This window comes from Diaporthe citri (genome assembly GCF_014595645.1).
Source record: "Diaporthe citri strain NFHF-8-4 chromosome Unknown scaffold_10, whole genome shotgun sequence".
Taxonomy (NCBI): Eukaryota; Fungi; Ascomycota; class Sordariomycetes; order Diaporthales; family Diaporthaceae; genus Diaporthe; species Diaporthe citri.
In genome coordinates, this window is record NW_025064855.1 from 851,842 (window position 1) to 869,664 (window position 17,823).

At 43.3% G+C, this 17,823-nt stretch overlaps 6 protein-coding genes across 6 annotated transcripts; 2 read left to right on the forward strand and 4 right to left on the reverse strand.

Annotated features, from left to right (window-relative positions):
• Positions 1 to 4,863: 4,863 nt before the first annotated feature.
• On the forward strand, positions 4,864 to 5,815 carry INS49_003445 (uncharacterized protein; the record flags this gene model as incomplete). The annotated part of the gene is made up of 4 exons (XM_043164239.1): positions 4,864 to 4,913; positions 4,982 to 5,182; positions 5,249 to 5,625; positions 5,799 to 5,815. 4 exons carry the CDS (start codon positions 4,864 to 4,866, stop codon positions 5,813 to 5,815), a joined length of 645 nt encoding a protein of 214 aa, XP_043019004.1.
• A 680-nt stretch (positions 5,816 to 6,495) lies between these two features.
• Positions 6,496 to 8,088, reverse strand: INS49_003446 (uncharacterized protein; the record flags this gene model as incomplete). The annotated part of the gene is made up of 1 exon (XM_043164240.1): positions 6,496 to 8,088. One exon carries the CDS (start codon positions 8,086 to 8,088, stop codon positions 6,496 to 6,498), a length of 1,593 nt encoding a protein of 530 aa, XP_043019005.1.
• A 774-nt stretch (positions 8,089 to 8,862) lies between these two features.
• On the reverse strand, positions 8,863 to 9,363 carry INS49_003447 (uncharacterized protein; the record flags this gene model as incomplete). The annotated part of the gene is made up of 1 exon (XM_043164241.1): positions 8,863 to 9,363. One exon carries the CDS (start codon positions 9,361 to 9,363, stop codon positions 8,863 to 8,865), a length of 501 nt encoding a protein of 166 aa, XP_043019006.1.
• A 516-nt stretch (positions 9,364 to 9,879) lies between these two features.
• On the forward strand, positions 9,880 to 10,764 carry INS49_003448 (uncharacterized protein; the record flags this gene model as incomplete). The annotated part of the gene is made up of 4 exons (XM_043164242.1): positions 9,880 to 9,930; positions 10,016 to 10,093; positions 10,176 to 10,391; positions 10,480 to 10,764. 4 exons carry the CDS (start codon positions 9,880 to 9,882, stop codon positions 10,762 to 10,764), a joined length of 630 nt encoding a protein of 209 aa, XP_043019007.1.
• Positions 10,765 to 11,990: 1,226 nt separating this feature from the next.
• INS49_003449 (uncharacterized protein) lies at positions 11,991 to 15,994 on the reverse strand (the record flags this gene model as incomplete). Its single annotated transcript, XM_043164243.1, has 3 exons — positions 11,991 to 12,671; positions 12,738 to 15,720; positions 15,789 to 15,994. 3 exons carry the CDS (start codon positions 15,992 to 15,994, stop codon positions 11,991 to 11,993), a joined length of 3,870 nt encoding a protein of 1,289 aa, XP_043019008.1.
• A 521-nt stretch (positions 15,995 to 16,515) lies between these two features.
• On the reverse strand, positions 16,516 to 17,634 carry INS49_003450 (uncharacterized protein; the record flags this gene model as incomplete). Its single annotated transcript, XM_043164244.1, has 3 exons — positions 16,516 to 17,208; positions 17,269 to 17,344; positions 17,408 to 17,634. 3 exons carry the CDS (start codon positions 17,632 to 17,634, stop codon positions 16,516 to 16,518), a joined length of 996 nt encoding a protein of 331 aa, XP_043019009.1.
• Between the last annotated feature and the right edge of the window lie 189 nt (positions 17,635 to 17,823).

Genomic DNA, 17,823 nt, shown 5'->3' on the forward strand with positions numbered 1-17,823 from the left:
TTAAGATTAATTTATTATTAAGAAGAAGTTATTTATCTTTAATTCCTTGCTTATAAAAAAGTTATTTATTTTTTTATTATAAAGGAATTTTAGTTAAGTAATTTATTTTAATTTATACTTAATAAACTTATAAATTAAAAGGGGAGTATTTTATAATTAGCTATTATTTAAGAAAAATAGGAAATTGCATATTCTTTTACTTTAATTATTAATAAAATAATAAATTAATAGCTTTTAATAATAACTTATAAGCTTTCTTATTGCTTCTTTTTTTTAATTAATGTAATTATTTAACTTAAGGGTAGTAAGTTATTAGCTTTTGCTACTTTAGCTTATATATACTGCTATATTTATTTATTTATAGTTAAGCTTTCTTCTTTTCTTTTTTTTCTTTTTTTTTTTATCTTTATATTATTATTAATTAAAGATTAAAGGTTAATTATTATTTAGCTATTTTAATAATAATGCATTTTTAATATATTAATTTTTTTCTTTATTTAATTCTTATTTAAAAATAAGTAATAATTATTTATAAAAGTTACTTTAAGCTATAATTAAATATTAATTATATTTCTTTTTTATTTTTAATTCTTTTTACCTTAATTATTTATATAACAATTCTTAAAGGTATAAGGCTTTTCTTATTATTATATCTTTTTTTTTTATTACTTAACTTTTATTATTTATTTTTTACTTTATTACTTATTTTTTTACCTTTTTTTTTTATAATTAAAAGCTAAAATATCTTTTAGCTAAAAAGGCAAGGTAAAAAAGTAATTTTAATTACCTTTATATTATAAAATACTTTAAAATCTTAATACCTTAATTTTAATAATTAAGCTTATTAATTTAAGAAAGAATAATTTAACGTTAATAATTATAAAATTTTTTTATTTTAATAACTTTAAAAATTTATTTAATAAAGCATTATAATTCTTAAATATTATAAATATTTAAAATTAATAAAATTTTGCTTAAAAAGTAAATATTAACTTTTTTAAAAACTTTTTTAAAATAAGAATTATTATAAATAAGGTTTACTTAAATAATATTTAATAATTTTAAATCTTTAATTAATTATTATTCTTTAATATAAAATAAATAATATTTAATAATAAGCTTATAAAAATAATATAAGAATATTTCTTAAGTATTAATTTTTACTTTAAGTTAAGAAAATTAATTAAGTTAATAAATTTAATAAAATAATATTAAGCCTTTTTTACCCTTAATTTCTTTAATATAAAAGGAATGCTTTATAAATATAAAGAATTAAGAACTTAATATATTATAATCTTTATAACTTAGCAACCTTTTAACTTTTAAAATATTATATTTTTACTTAAAGAACCTTTATATTATAATTATACTTTATTTAAGAAATATTAATAATATAAATTAATAAAGAATTATAAATTTATTATTATGCTTATTTATATATTTAATTATTAAATAATAATAATTTTTAATAAAATAAAGAATTATTACTTATTATAAAATAGTTTTATATTAAAAGATAAAAAAAGTAAGATAAATAAGGATATTAAAACGCTTATTTATAAATATTTAATAGTTATTTTAAAAAATAAAATATAAGATTTTAATAAGGAATTTATATTAAGATTAAAATAAATTAATAAAGTATTTTATAAATAATATATTGCTAAATTTATTAAAAATTATTTTAAGGAAAATTAAAGAAAGAATAATTAAAAGATATAAAATTAAGCTAAGGCTTTTTTAATTAAAATTATATATTATAAAATGCTTAAAGCTATTATTAATATTATTATTTAAATATTTATTATTTAATTAAAGCTTAATAAGATTAATAAAGTTATTTAAATGCTTATATTAGTTTTCTTTATTAAGATTAATAATATAAGAGTAATTAAAGCAAGAAGTAAGCTTTTATTATAAAGGGATATTATTTAGCAATAATTATTTAAATTATAATATATTAAGATTATTATTAATTATAAAAAGGGCATAAGAGAAATAATACTTTTAATATAAATTGGTTTAATAACTTAATTTTAAATATTTAATATATAGCAAGGTATAGATTTTTAAATAGCTTAAAATTAATTAAATATAACTTTAATTAAATAAGCCTTTAGCTTAAGCATTATATTATAAAATATTTTAAAGTTAATAAGAAATGCTTATTTTAATATATATAAGGATTTGTTTTGCTTATTTATTTTAATAATAAATATAAATAAAATTTAAAGTATATTAGCTAATTTAAAATAATTAAAATAATAATAAAGTTTGCTTAAGGATAATTTAAAAAACTTATAAGTAAGTTAGTTAAGTAATTAAATATAAAATATAAATATTAAAAGTAAAAGTATTATAAGAAGTAAAAGCAAAAGCGAAAGCTTTATAAAAAGTAAAAGTAAAAGTTAGTAAAGCTAACATATTATATTTAATATAATAATTAAAAAAAAAAATGAATTTACTTTTTATTTTATAAAGATATTTAAATTTTTAATAGCTATATTAATATTAATTATTAAAGTAAACTTTAATAATTAAAAGGATATAATTAATAAATATATTATTAAGTAGGTTTTAGGAATATTTAAAGCTTTTATAAAAAAGCAAAAGTTATAATAAAATAAATAAATAAGGGATTAAAAATAATAATAATAATTAGGATTATAATAAGGTAAATTTTAAAACTTAAAAGCTTAATTAAAGATAGTAAAGTTTTATTTTAATAGTTTTTATAATATTTATTATAAAGTATTTAAAGAGGGGTATATTAATAGGTATAAGGAATTATATAAGAAATAGTATTACGTTAAATTTTAGCTAATTATAAAAAGCTAGCTTTTATGCTTATTTTAAATATTTTTTTAAGAAATTAACTCTTTTCTTTTCTTATATATTTAGTGCTTTAATTAAGCTTTTTTTATTTTTAAGAATTTTTAAAATATTTATTTTTTCCTTTTCTTTAATTCTTTTTTATTTTTATTTTCTTTTTTTATTGCATTAAAGCTCCTTTTTAAATTGTTCTTAAGAGAGTTTAGCAGAACCTATCCCCTATTGTTTGGGTAGCTCGTTTCTGGTAGCTTAAGGTTATGCTAAGTATAATATATATTTTTAATATAAGCTTTATTTTTATCTTTTTATTAATAATAATAAGCTTTGCTAATTATATTAGTTTTTAATAAATTATATTATTAAGTTTAAGTTTTATAATTATATGCTTAAAGCTAATAATAATAATAAATATTATCTTAAGGATTATTCTTTTAATAATTATTATTATTTAAAGCTTATTTATAGTTTTTATAAGGGCTATGCTTATAATTACTATCTTTAAAGTTGCATGCAATATTTATTTATACTTAATTCTAAAGCTAATAAAGCATTATAAAGCTTATTATTAATTTATTTTAATTTTTCTTTAATTTAAGCTATAGCAATTAATTATAATATTATAAGTTAATTATTATATTTTATATAAATACCTTGCATTTAAAGAAAGACTTTTAAGCATTATTAATAAAAATTTAATAATGCTTTAAATATTACCTATATTTATATTATATAATCCTTATAATAAGTAATAAAAAGATTATTATTATAAAGATTTTATTATATATAGCTTATTAAAGTATTTATTAAGTAAGTAATTAAGTATTTTATTAATGCTTTTTATATAAGGGCTATAAATTATAATTTTAAATTAATATATTTATAATAAGCTAAGTTAATTAAAGTTTAAATAAGCATTTTATTAACTATATACCTTTTAATAAAAACTAATAGCTTTTTAGCATTATTAGCTATGCTTATAAATTTTTATAATAAATATTATAAAAAGTAAAATTAATAAAATAAAAAAATATTAATAAAATAAATAATATTTAAAAGTAAGTTAATAATAATAGTTTAATAATAAGTAAGTTATAATTATTAAAAGGAAAAAGTTATTAATTTCTTTAAGCTTTAAAAGCTAAAGCTTTTTTTTATTATTAAATCCTTTTATATTAGCTAAAAGCATAATATATAATTTATATTTATTTATAATATAGCATTGCATTAGCTTTAATAATTATAATAATTATAAGCTTTATTTATTAATAAAATAAAGCTTTATTAAGTTTTGCTAAATCTTAAAGAGGATTTAAAAATAGGTTTATCTTTAATAAAGTTTTATATATAATAAATGCATATTTTTTAAATAGCAATAAATATATATATAAATATTGCAAGGAATGCTACTTAATTTATTTAATCTTTATAATATTTATTTAAGAAATTTAATGATATAAGGAGGCTTAAAGAAGTAATTATTTCTATATAATGCTTATTAATAAGAAGGATATAATTTTTAAATTAGGGAAATCCTTATAAGGTTGCCTCTTTTACCTTATTAATTTATAATACTTATAACTATTAATTAATATTAATAGGTTTTTTATATATATAATAATTATATGGGAAGCAATTATATATTAGTGTTATTCTATCTAAATTCTAAGAGGCTACGTGCCCTCAAGGGGATAACTAAAGTAGCCTTCTAAGTGCGAGGGTCGTACTTGCCAACATACACAGTTCGAGACGCGAACACCGCCACCGCGCTGCAGTCATCTCTGCGGGCCACACAGTCTCACTCACACGACACGCTCTCGCTTGACCTATCGAATCTAGCAAACGTCCGCCAAGTTGCGGCCGCTGTCAATGCCAAAGTTTCATCTGGAGATATTCCGCGCATCCGGGCATTGATTCGTCAATGCAGCCTATAGAGAAATCCAAGGCCAGACGCGGACTGAAAGCGGCCTTGATATTACCTTCGCGACTAAATACCCGGGGTATTGGCTATTAGCCCTCCTATTGCTACAGAGTATGGACCACGAGTCTGGAAGGATAGTTGTCGTAGGAAGCTGGGTCCACGAGTGAGTGCACAATCTCCAATCTCCATGGAGTCTCCAGGCTGAGCTAGTTAATACGTTGACGCTCAAAGCCCCCTTGACGAGGCCAACAAATCATCTGGTGCGTACGATGACCCAAAATGGAAGACGATCTTTGCAGATAGCACCAGCGAGACCGTTGACTCCGTTATTCGAGGCGATTGGAGCCCACCAGGCGACCCGTCCAAGGACCGATTGGGGTTCGCTGCAATCCGACGCTATGGAGCGTCAAAGCTATGCCTTGCTATGATGATGTGAGTTATAGACCTTCTACCCTTTCAAGCCACGAACGTCAGCTGACACAGTGGTTCGCCGCTTAGCGTCGAGCTCCAACGCCGGCTGGACGCAGACCCGGACCTGAGCGGAATCTCGGTCCTGGGTGTGGACCCGGGCCTGATGCCGACCAAGATCACCACGGGCGGCCTCGGGTTCTTGGTAGGCTCGATTTACACGCTTGTGATGCACGTTTCGGGTCGTGTCTGGCCCAACGGCGCGCTGCGCCTGAAACACAAGTCAGCAGGTGATGTCCTCGCAACTGCTCTAGAGACAGGCCCGCCCTTTGGGAAGCGGCCCAAGGGCTTGTATATGAATGGGTCTGAGCCCAAGGAGGTGGGTATTGAGGCACAGGATGAGAAGAAGCGAGGCAGTGTGTGGAAGGCGAGTATAAAGTACGCTGAGCTGAAGGAAGGGCAGACTTGTCTGACTGACTGGGCACGATGGGCATTTGTTGTCGTGGGATGTTCCCATTTTGTGATTGTGTATCCTCTGGCTAGGATTGAAGAAGTCACAATGACTGTTGTTCGTGCATCCGAGGAGAAGAGAGTGATTGATCGAAGTGGTGACCCCCTATACCATATTTGTGTCCAAAAGACGACCCAAAAGACTAATTAGGGGTTGTCATAAAACCTAGGAAGTAGAATCTCTCAACAGGCGAATTTAATCCGAAATGCGATGGCGCTATCAATGAGAATGTCCCAAGACTGGATCTTCGAGTGCGGACAGTGACATGGAAATACATTTGTATTGGAACGGCGTCACATTAGAATGAAATCAGTGGGTTAGAGTTAGTGGCAGAAAACAAGGGTTTGAAATTGTCAACTTACCATCGATGGATACTGAAGTCATGTTAATAATATGCACCTCGAGAACTAGCAGTCTTGAGTTGAAAGTCAGCATTCTTCAATCGTTCGGTCTTCTTCTACCGCTTCGTGTTGATCAACCTGGCTACTGCATGTAAATGGAGGCCAAGCCGGCAGTATCAATCGCCCACAAACTGCAGCCTTTAGCTGCAAAGTCACCACAAAAGGAGCTTCGGTATGGAACAAAATGACAATCTGATCATTGTGTTGGTCTATGTAGAATTCGCTCCAAGCGCCTGGGATTCCCATTTCAGCCTCAATCTTTCAGCCCGCGGCGTCTCTTTTGCTGGTGTAATCCTCCTGATGTCCCTTCGAAGAACAGGAGAGCGATGACAGAGGTTCAATGGTGAACTAGCCACATCCCGAACCATCATGCCCTCCTTGAGTATCTCACCCGCTTTGCCTTCGCACCCTCCTGTGCCACGAGTTCAAGTTGAAGCGGGAGAGCTCTGGTCGTTATCGTCATTGCCGTTGGTCTCACTGTCGCTGCTGGGTTTCTCACCATCGACATCCCCGTGATTGGGGTCGTCGCCGTCGGAATCTTTCTGGTTGAGCTCCTCAGACTCTCCATGCTTGAGTTCCTCTTCAATAGATTCCTTCCAGCTGACTGATTTCTTGGTTGCGGATTCCTTGTCGTTGGCAACCTCGTTATTGTTCTCCTCGTTCTCACTGACTAGCTCATTATTATTTGTCACTTGGCCAGCAACAACAGTATCCTGGTCGCTGTCGATGCTATTGCGGCTGCTGGCAGTACTGCCATCGGTGAGGCTATCCTCGTTGTCGCTGGAATTCTCGGCGAGATTTATCTCTTCGTTGTAGACGGGCGGTCTACCTTTCTGAGCCGAGGCAATACGCTGGGATATTGGGGCAGGTGTCTTTCGGCCAAACAGGGCATCCTTGTCGTAGTTGTCCTGGAAGCTATTGGGTGCCTTGGTGCCATTTTTGGAACGCCTCCCCGGGGATCTCAGACCAAGCCAGCCCGAGATATTCTGTAGCGCGTAAATTGCCACGGTGGTAGAGGTAGGTACACCTCGAAGCCTGAAAGATTTCACGTCGCCCCAGTTCGTGATGCGGCGGCGAAGGAACAGTGACGCAGAGACAAGTGCGTGGATGGACCGAAGGCTCGGGGAAGTTTCCTTGTCCACGTCAAGGACCAAGGGTTCAGAATCGCTGATGGGTCCTAGATCGGCTGTTGGGCACTTCTCTTTCTGAAACTCTAACCAGGCCCCTAGTACGTCTCTTGCCTCTCTCGCTCTTTCCTTGCGGCTGGCGAACGGCCCGGTGTCAATGTGTACCATTTGACCGGTTCTGGTGTTACGAATGAGGACCGAACCGACGTTGACTTCTTGGATCTCGTTGTTCTCGTTCTCATTAGGCTGGCCCACAAAGTGAACGGAGTACTTGCTGCGTGGAATGTAATGCTGCGCGGAGAGTTCCGTTGGGTAGGACATCTCAAAATACTGCTGGAGAGAATCATCCTCATTCACGCCAATGGGGAGACAAGTGGCAACAAAGATTTCGCCATTGGCTAGGTAACCATCAGATGCCGGTCTGTCCTCCTCTTCCAAGCAAATCCAGCGAGTTGCAAGACTACAAATCTGGTAGTCGGGAAGGTATTTTCCGTCTCGGATCCGGACTCGAGCGTTGTGAAGATCCCGTAGGCAATAGAAGGTTGGAGATTCGAAGGCAAAGTTGTACTCCTCTCCTAACTCAGGTATGATGCAGTGCGAGTATTGCTTTTTAATCCAATCGTAGGGGACGTTGTCATGGTACTCGAGTTGTACGGGGAGTTTGATGTTGAATGTTGACCGTAGGGGAGGCTTTCTTTCCTTGCCATCCTGCATTTCATCATCTTCGAGGACTGTAGAGGGCAGCGGTGGGCCATTGCTGCTGTCAAGAGGCTCATCCGTGGGTGGAAAGTCTGCCATGAAATCGTCACTCATGAACTTTGTATTCGTTTTGCGCTTTTTTGCCGCTGGCGAGTGGTGGTCTCCCTGGTTTCTTCTCTTGGGAATCGCCATTTTGGGGTGTGAGGGATGGAATGTCTGGTTTCTGAAGAATGTATGTCTTGAGGACTGTGGAGTGTGGGAATGGTAGTGTTTGAGGTTGGTGTCCAGTAACAGGGTTGAGGTGCTCGAGGTTGGCCCGACGAGCCAGTTTATATACTGCTTTTCGACAGGAGAGCATCGACGCTCTCGATGCCAACAGTGTTGGGCATGTCTGCACGCGCATTGCCTCAGGTATTGTATGAAGGTCAACTCGAATCAAGCCAAAGAGACAAAGTAGTAGCCTGATGATCGCAGTGAGCGGTCTGACGTTTCAGCCTGACGGAGGCACCCAGATTCGAGAGCCCAGCATCAATGTGAGTCAAGAAGTGCCACCGACACGAGCGCAATGGAAACCAAGAGAATCCGTCTTCATAAATAAGGCTTATTGTAGTCTCTAGGTACCCCGGTTGTTCAATGTTTTAGATTCTGGCGAACACAGGGCCTGATACCTTGCCAGTGGTTATATGATGGAATGCTCGAGGCCAAACCGACGCAGGCAACAAGGCTCCTGTGTCTTCGGTTGAATTCGTGATTTTCGAACCTGGAATATGTGTTCTTACATACGTACACTGCAGTAGTGTTGATGACATTGAATTTGATGTTAAGTGTTTGTCATTTAGATGGCAGGGCAAATACTCAGACACAGGAGCTTTGTCCCAGGACCATACTTGTCTACTCGACCGTCGAAGCATGTCCTGTTGCTTGAAAAACCCGAGGAAGCCACGTCAACATTATTGTTATCTTGCCTCACAGTACAGGATCCCAGTTCCCGTTTTTACCCTTGACAATGCCGTCAATGTCACTCGTAACCCAGCCACCATAGAAGTCTCCCGGTTGAGCCTCTACCTTCTCACCATCCACAAAGCAGTCCCACGGACCAGCGTAGAAGGACAAGTAGTCTTTGATAGCCTCGAAGCCCTTGGTCGGCCTCTCATAGGACCAGATCCTGTTCGGGACCGTTCCAGATGAGCTTGCCGGGTCCGCGATGCTCCAATAGGTGGCAGCACCCTTCCACTCGCAATAGGTGGTCCGTGCCGTCTTTGCGAGGGGCACCTTGATAGACGAGGGCGGAAGATAATACGTCGGAGGATGATGAGTCTCGAGTGCCCAGTATGCGTCCTTTGTGTCAGCTATCAGATGGCCATTCCACTTGATCTGCAGATGCCTGGGTGTCTTCTCCAGGAGAGGCGGGCGTGGGAATGACTGCACGTTGAGCTTTGCCTTGGACGACATTCTGAAGATGTTCATGTGACTCAAGAGGAAACACGAAGTTGCCAGAAATATTGGTAAGAAGATTACTGAGTGATGGAATCGAAAGTGCATTGTGTACTGTCACTCAAGTCCCCCCATTTTATGAAACTCCAGTGATGATGCCGTTGACTTGGGAGAGGCTGATGTTGTGGCTTGACTTACACCAATGTTCCTCCTCTCCCTGCTGAGGTACATGGGTACATGAGCAGGGACGTCATTGCTATGTGGCGCAGTTCCCGCTTTGCCTGCCCCACTACCGTGGCCTAGGCACCCGACACGGGGCCGAGACCGACCATGGCGGGCGGCAGGTTAGGCAAGGCAAAGACAGCAGACTTGCATCCTACAACGACCATCATCATCAAGCAACCACGATCTCCTATCGAAGCGACGCCAACGACAATCGCACCCGAATATCCAACGATCCCCGCGCGTACTGCGACTTCTCGCACCTCCCAAGAGCAATAGCCAGACCTGATCACACCCGCGCGATAAGCCCCTCATCCCACCGCCACCATGTCGCAACGACAACTCGCACGAGACATGCAGACCGAATTCCAGGCGAGGGTACGCATTCCCTTCCGCCTGAATCATGGCACTCACGCCAGTGCGACTTGAAGAAGTGCGACACTAACTCGCCATCACTCCACAGTTCAATGCCAAACAAGCCCGGCGCGAGGCCGCCAAGGCGCAAAAAGCAGACAGCGACCTCAAGAAGCAGATCCAGACTGTCAGTGACACCGACTTCCAGATCGGAGAACGCACGAGTGGACTGAGCCGAGATGACTGACGCTGTGTCTCGACTCTTATAGCTCCTCAAGAAAGGCGAGACACAACAAGCCTACCAAAAGGCCCGCATGCTCCTCGCAAAGCAGGCCATCGCCCAGCAGATGGACCAGGCTGCCGACGTAGCCGAGCTATCGGTCGCGCAGATCCAGGCCAACAACGCCATGAACCGCATGACGGCCATGATGGCGCAGTCTTCGCGGACGATGAGCAGGGCGCAGAAGAACATGAACCCGGAAAAGGTGCGACGGCCTCCTTTCCCCAGGCTTCCCTCCCTGAAATCTTCAGGGCACACGGTGGCTAACATGCTGTTTTTGTCATTGTCCACAGACCCTCGTGACCCTCGAGCAGTTCAAGAACCAGAACGAGGAGTACGCCATGTCCAACGGCATCTACCAGGACGCCATGACGCAGTCGACCTCGGTCCAGGTCTCCGAGGACGCCGTGCACGAGCTGCTGGGCAAGCTGGCCGACGACGCCGGCGTCGAGCTCTCGCAGGAGCTCGCGTCCGCATCGGCGTCCAAGGAGGAGCCCGTCAAGGAGAACGCCACCACCGAGCCCACGCCCGAGCAGGAGGACGCCCTGCAGCAGCGGCTGCGGGCGCTGAGGGCCTAGGAGGCCCTGGGTCTCGAGGGCGAGCCGGGCCGGTGATGTGGTGTGTCGAGTCTGGCTGGAACATGTGTGTGTGTGTGTGTGTGTTGTGTGTGTTGTGTGGCTCTAGAACAAGGACCGGATCACGATCATTTGGAATGGATTAGGCTACGTTTGGCGTTGGTGGAGTAGGGCATTTCATAGTCATATGAATTATCATCAGCATATCAAACACGACAGTTCGTCTTTGTTGCTGCATTGAAGACACCAAAGAACTTCAAAAATTCACATTTGTGATTCTGGTCCAAATAGAGGTGTCTGATCAATGATACCCATAATATTAACGAAAGAGAGTGAAAGGAAGTATGATAGGGTCCAAAGGTGGCTGGATATCATGGTGTTCAAAAACCAAACACGCTAAACCACAACATGAGCGACTCGAACCAACGACCATCCGTGCAAGAATGAAAAGGACATCACCGAGGCCGTGCCTTCATGGCTCCAAACCACTCGGGCATATTGCAGTCTCGGGTGTCCTTGAGGGAACAAGACGGCACGGCTTATGAAGCCAGTTCGCTTGCTGGTGTTCTCTTCCAGCCCTAGCTCCGGGTCCGGTGACGAGCTAGCCTGCCTGTCCACCCACCAGGGTTCTCTAGGTCATGCAGGCGGGCAGGGCGGTGACAGGCTCTCGAGGTTGCTATTCATTGCCTAGCTTGGCTGGGCTGGCAGTTGCTGACCGGTGAAGGGCAGGTATAGGGTGGTTGATCCGGATGGCTTGCATGATGGGCTGCATCTTTTGTGTACCGCTGGGTGAATCGCATGGACGAAGTGGCTGCTTGTATCTGCTTGAGTGAGCGTTGTTTGTTTCTGTCGACGAGACCAAGTCAATGATGAAAAGAAAGGAGGTTACTGCAAATCTGTCAGTAAGAATGTCTAGAAATTGTAGGCCATGGCAAGGGACGCATGTATGCAGGCTGTCTCAACAAGCAAACCCCTGGAATGATCAGAGCATCAAGCAGCCGTGTACATCATTAAATCCATTGTGGTCTATCACAAACCACCCTTTTTAGTTCGCCATGACCGCCTGGTATGCCCGCTCGTGATATCGTAAGACGAAAACGAGGAAAATGCTCCCGGCCAACCGCCACGCTTCTGTCTCTAACAGATGGAATCAGGAGCCTTCAAAACAGTGCAGAAGTCAAAACAATCCGATAGGAAAAGATACGAAGAAAACGGCCCCACCAAGCCATCTACATATAAAGACTGGCCACAGCCGTGATGTCCCTCTTGATCATCTCCTGCGCTGTCTGCATCTTCTGATACAGCTCCGGGTCGCCGATAATACGCGCCGCGTTCTTGACCTCGCGGCATGTCTCGTCTAGGCGCGAGATGGTGCGCACGATGGTGCCCTCGAGCACGTCCGTCAGGCCCGTGATATTCTTGAAGCTCATGCCGCGCGCCCACTCGTGTACGACCTCCATGAGCCCGAACCGGGGCTTGCACGCGAAATCGTTGCTCTCGTCCGACGTCTGGATCACCTGGTGCAGCTCCTGCACCCGGTTGACCTTCTCGCTGATGGTGATGATCGTGTTCCTGCCCTTCTCCAGGCTGCCCGTCAGCGACGGCTCGATGTCCGACTTCTCCTGGAACACAAAGGCCGACAGCAGCGCTGCGATCTCGGCGGGCTCGTAGTCGGCGAGCACGTTGTCGAGGATGAGCTCCGTGAGGACGAGCTCGTCGCCGCTGTGGATCTCGCATGCTACCTTGCCCTTGAGCTGGATGCGGGAAGATTCGTCGATGAACTCCAGGTCCTTAAGGACTTGGATGCGCTGTTCGTAGTCAGGGAGGAGTTGCAGGTTTTGGTTTGAGAGTGCTTGGCGGAGTTGCTCAATGTGCTCCTTGATGAGCCACTGGTCATGGCACATCGCAAACTGGTGAAATGTTAGTTGCAAAATTTTCCAGATATACAGGCTTGTCAACTTTGAGATCACACTTACATGTTTCAGGAACTGAGGGCACTTCAGAGCGTCGGAGCCTGTGACCACTTGCTCGGCCTGTTTTCTCTTCTGCACAATCTCTTGCAAGTTCATGCTCTTGATCCGACGCAGATCAGCCTCGTCGAAGTGAGGTTGCTGCCAAGTCTTACAGATGTGAAGAATCGCATCCTTCGCAGCCTTGCCAGCATCGCCACCTTGGAAGATCTCAGGTATGATCCCCTTCGTTTGGTGGCCTGTGACCACCTCAACGTCCGAGAGAGGCACATGCATGACCTTTGTCTGGATGTATCTCTTGTTTTTCGGAAGTTCCTGGAACAGCGGGCGGAAGGCCGGTATGCAAGGGAGCATGTCAGTCGAGTCGCGACTGTCTCTATTCGCCTTAATCTCAAGGACGTGCACCGTAGGTCCCACATCCGCAGAAACCTGCAGACCCGTCCCATCTGCTAGCAAGATGCCAGGGGTCCTGATGCCATCTTTCTGGAATATTATCAGAGCCCCGCGGGAGAAGATCTTCCTGCCGATGGGGATATTTAATATGCCTTTGTACAACTCTTCCGTTAGGCTGCGGTAGTCCTGCGCGGCCTGATGGCACTCGTCCATGTGAACGTCACAGGTCTCACAAGAGTCTCGCTTGACCTTTGCCAGGTCAGCCTCTGATATCTTGACGGCCTTTTCATGCTCTGGCAACAATTGTTGCGTCGCGTGCTCAGAGAAACTGCGCTTAATCATTTCTTCGATCTTGAGAGCTTCGACCCGGAGGAGATTGAGGATCATGTTGTAAGTCAACCGGAACTGTGATCGAAGCTTTTGGGGTTCACCGAGAATCATCTTCTGTAGGTCAACCACGGGAGGTGCTTCGTCACCGCCTGGAGGGACAATGATGACGGATCCGACAGTGTCGAGCCCACGTCTTCCTGCTCGACCGGCCATCTGAGTGTACTCGCCTGGGTGCAAGTTCCGGAATGAGTGACCGTCGTGTTTTCTGTAGCCAGAGAAAACCACTGTTCTGGTAGGGAGGTTGAGGCCCATGGCGAACGTCTCCGTCGCAAAAAGCACTTTGACCAGAGTCTGTGCAAAGAGAATCTCAACCAATTCCTTGACTATTGGTAGGAGGCCACCGTGGTGGACTGCTATACCGCGTGACAGAAGCTCCTTCATTCGGATAATTTGTGGCAGCACGCGATCCTCGGGCTTCAGTCGTGCGAGGGACTTCTCAACTATCATGTGGATGTGGCTCTTCTCCTGAGCCGTAGAGAAGTCTTGGTTGCTCAGCGCATCGGCGTTCTCCTCGCATCGCTTTTTTGAGAAAACGAAAATGCACGCAGGCAGCAGGGTCGACTTCTTGAGGAACTGCACAAGATGAACCCACAAGTTCTTGTCCTGGGCAGCTGATGTAAAGCCTCCTACACGGCCAGCACGGCCCATGTGTCCTGGGTTGTGGCTCGCTCGTGGAGGACCTCCTCTTCCTCGCTGATTATTACCTCCACGACCTCCGCGCTGGTTGTTGCCGCCTCTCTGGTTGGGTCCACCACGGCCTCCCCTCTGGTTGCCGCCTCCACGCGTATTGTTCGCAGTGTCGTTGGCCTTGGGCTGATCTCGGCGTTGGAGAGCACCGTTGGCATCCTTCCAACCTTTCTCAATGAATTTCTTCTCCGAGTCCACGATCTTGTAGATATTCTTGTTTGCCCAGAGATGGTGCTCCAGTGGTACTGGTCGTTTGGGAGTCGAGATAACGTATATGTCCTTCTTCTTAGTCCGCCCTACCCACGAAGCGAACTCGTGCGTGTTCGGCACAGTGGCAGATAGAAGGATCAATGACACATGGTCGGGAAGCATGATAATGACCTCTTCCCAGACCACTCCTCTCTCCGCGTCATTGACGTAGTGCACCTCGTCAAAGATCACAAACTCAACGTCGCGGATAACATCAGCTCCTCTGTAGAGCATACTCCTCAAAATCTCCGTTGTCATGATAAGGCAGCTTGCCTCGGGGTTGATCTGAACGTCTCCCGTCAGAATTCCGACCTCATCGAAGGTCTCTCGGAAGTCGCGGAACTTCTGGTTACTGAGCGCCTTGATGGGTGAAGTGTAAATAGCCTTTGTCATGTGTTTCGCAGCGAGCGAAATGGCATACTCAGCCACGACCGTCTTTCCGGCAGAGGTATGTGCGGCAACAAAGACAGAATCGCCATTCTCAAGATGGTAAATAGCCTCCTTCTGGAAAGTGTCGAGCTCAAACGGCCACTCTCTCGCCGGGTTGGGTACCAGCTCGTGGAAGTTGGGTATCTCCCGCTTGATGTCCACCATGTGCGCCCACTCACGGCCAGCCTTTCTAGCACTCGATGCCACGAGTTTTCCATGTGGCTCCAGGGCAGGGAACTCGACGGGAAGAATCGCGTCGATATCCTCATCGTCATCACCCTCTTGTTCCGTCTGATCCTCTGGGGTAGCACTATCGCCGTTGACAGCAGCCTCCCCATTCGTTTGTGCTCCGTCAGGTATTTGATCTGGCTCCTGGTCGAGCTCTTTCTCAACCTCCTTGGCCTCGTCTTCACCGGTCTTTGTCTTCTTCTTCTTGGAGAAATCGATGCCCCTTGACAACCCAGGCGCAACCTCTAGAAGTCTGCCCTCCTCGCCAAGCGTGATGACCCTCTCGAGCTTGTTCGCCCCCGAGGACACGTCAAGGTACCCCTCGTTCCGCAGCGCCTGATCTTCCAGAGCAGCGGTAGCTTCGATACCGTCCAGACCACCTGGAGCGAACGGGAAGAAGCCAGCCGCGCCACGCACAAAGTCTGCTCGGGAGGCGGGCTTCCGCGTAAGGGAGGTCGAGTTCTTTGCTGTCGCGCTGTTGGCAGTAACGGTGACATTCTTGTAGCCGACGACCTTGCCCTCGAGACCTTTGCGATGGAAGCGTGTTACGGTGCGGGTTTGGGTAGGTGCGATGCCGAAGAGGTCGGTGTAGTCGACTGGGCAGTCCCATCGCCTAGGAAACGTGTATCCGTCAGCAATGGTGCCTGTCAGCGGGCTGTTTCGCAAAGGAGGGGAGCCTACTGTTGCAGCCTATTGAGCCATTCCGTCGAGAAAGTCTGTGAAGGCGTCAGATACTTCTGCTCGAGGTGCCTCTTCAGCTCCTCTAGGTCTGGTTTGCGCTCGCTGTGAGGAGCTGTTCTCTCGAGGATGTCGTCGATGGCGTCGTCATTGGCAGATTCCTCAGCCAGGTGAAGCTGCTCGAGAGCTTCTGCTATTGAATTTGTCATTTTTCCAGCCTTTGAAAAGCAACCATATCCCAGACAAAGGCAAGGGACAGTCTCGTGGGTATGGTGTGCTGATTGGAAGCTCCTGAGCCACTGTAGAAGTTTGGGTGTGATCTGGAGGTGGGATGAACTGGCCCCACCAAAATTCGTGGGAGTGAATGAAGCTCAATTGATGACATCAAATGGACGGATACCAGCTCCCTCCATTACACCCACAAACGTCTGCCCTTCACAAGAGAGATGTTTAAGAAATAGGACCACCAGTCACAAAGAAAACGTTTTGGTTTTTGTTCGCGATATTTATTTCTACATTACTTCGGGGGAATGACAAACCAGGGCCAGGTCCAACAAATGCTGATGCAGACTGCCGTGGGCTCGCAGCATCCATTTGCTGACGACTGCAATCGTCCTGCATGCGAATGAAGCATATTCTCAGAGGGAAGAAGGCCAGCAGGGCGTAAAGGAAGGTTCAATGCTCATGAGCTCATTACAATATTACTCGCTACATTTCCTCCTCAAAGGCCTCACCAGAGCCCGTCCATCTCCGCCATGGCTTCCTCTTCGTCATTGAACTCCGCTGGAGGTGCTTTCGAACTGGATGCACCAGCCGCTGGCGGCCTCGTGGGACCCTGTTCAGCCTCAGCTTCAGCCATGAGGGCATCAAGATCGTCATCGTCCGGCTCGGTCGGTTTTGGTTTCTCTGCCGCCTTCGGCTTTCCATCGCCGAATATGCTCTTGGCTGCCCCGCCAGTCGGTCGCGCTGGGACACTCGGCTCCTGCTCCATCTCTGCCATGAGCGCATCAAGCTCATCCTGATCAGGTTCACCTCCTGCTTGCGCCGCCATGTTATTCTTCTTTGCACCCATCGGAGTTGCGCCGTAGATGTCGTCCTCAAACGGGTCCTCCACCGGTGGCGTGCCCGGACGAGCACCGCTTGCAGTCCTCTCAAAAATAGGCGCGATCCGATCTGCTTGTCGCGGTGCTGCCGCCTCGAATTCCTGCTGCTGCTCTCCTGCAGTTTCATCGTCGTCTCCGCCGTCGGCCGTGACGTTCGACTTGGGCCTCCCTTCGTTGATCCAGTCCACTCTCATCTTCTGCATCATCTTGTTATGCCCTGCCTTTTCCACCATTGCCAAGGCATCTAGGAACTTGGCCTTGGGGAAAAGGTCGTCTAGCCATTCCTGGTAGAAGGACATCAGGCGCGATGCGTCGCCCCACTGCAATAGGTGTGGTGAGCCAATGTTGCAGATGAGATTGCCGCTGAGCTTCACACTTACCTCATGGCCTTTACCCTTGAGCTTCAGTTTCCCTGCTCGTTTTTTGAGTGCAGGAATGCCCTTTTCTGAAAGTAATCTGCCGAGTCGTTAGCATGAAACCCGTACGAACGAGGCAGCCAGAGTTGCATGTGGGACGTACCTGTCCTGGTCGAGTCTGATCCTTGGCACTCTGGTCTTCTTCGCGACTGAAACTTCCTCGTCGATACCCAGCCCATCGCCTGGCTCTTTTCGCTTGTTCCACTTGTCTTCTGGTTTGGGGGACGCAAACGGGTCATCGTCCACATCTCCGTCCATGAAGTAGTTGTCCAGGTCGTCGAAATTGCTTGCTGCTGGTTCAGCATTCCTAGAGTCTGTTTTTGACGGCATTGTGTGATGACTTGATGTTTGTCTCCAAATTTGGCAGGTCTCTTGAGAGTTGTTCTATCGCAAGACAGGCTCAAAATGGTGTTGCTGAGAGGGAGACGCGTCTGGTCGCTGCTGCACGCGTCTCGCAGCTTGCAGCTTAATTGGAAATGGCCCCTGCTGCCCCTGATCCCTGTGGGTGCCATCGGCTCA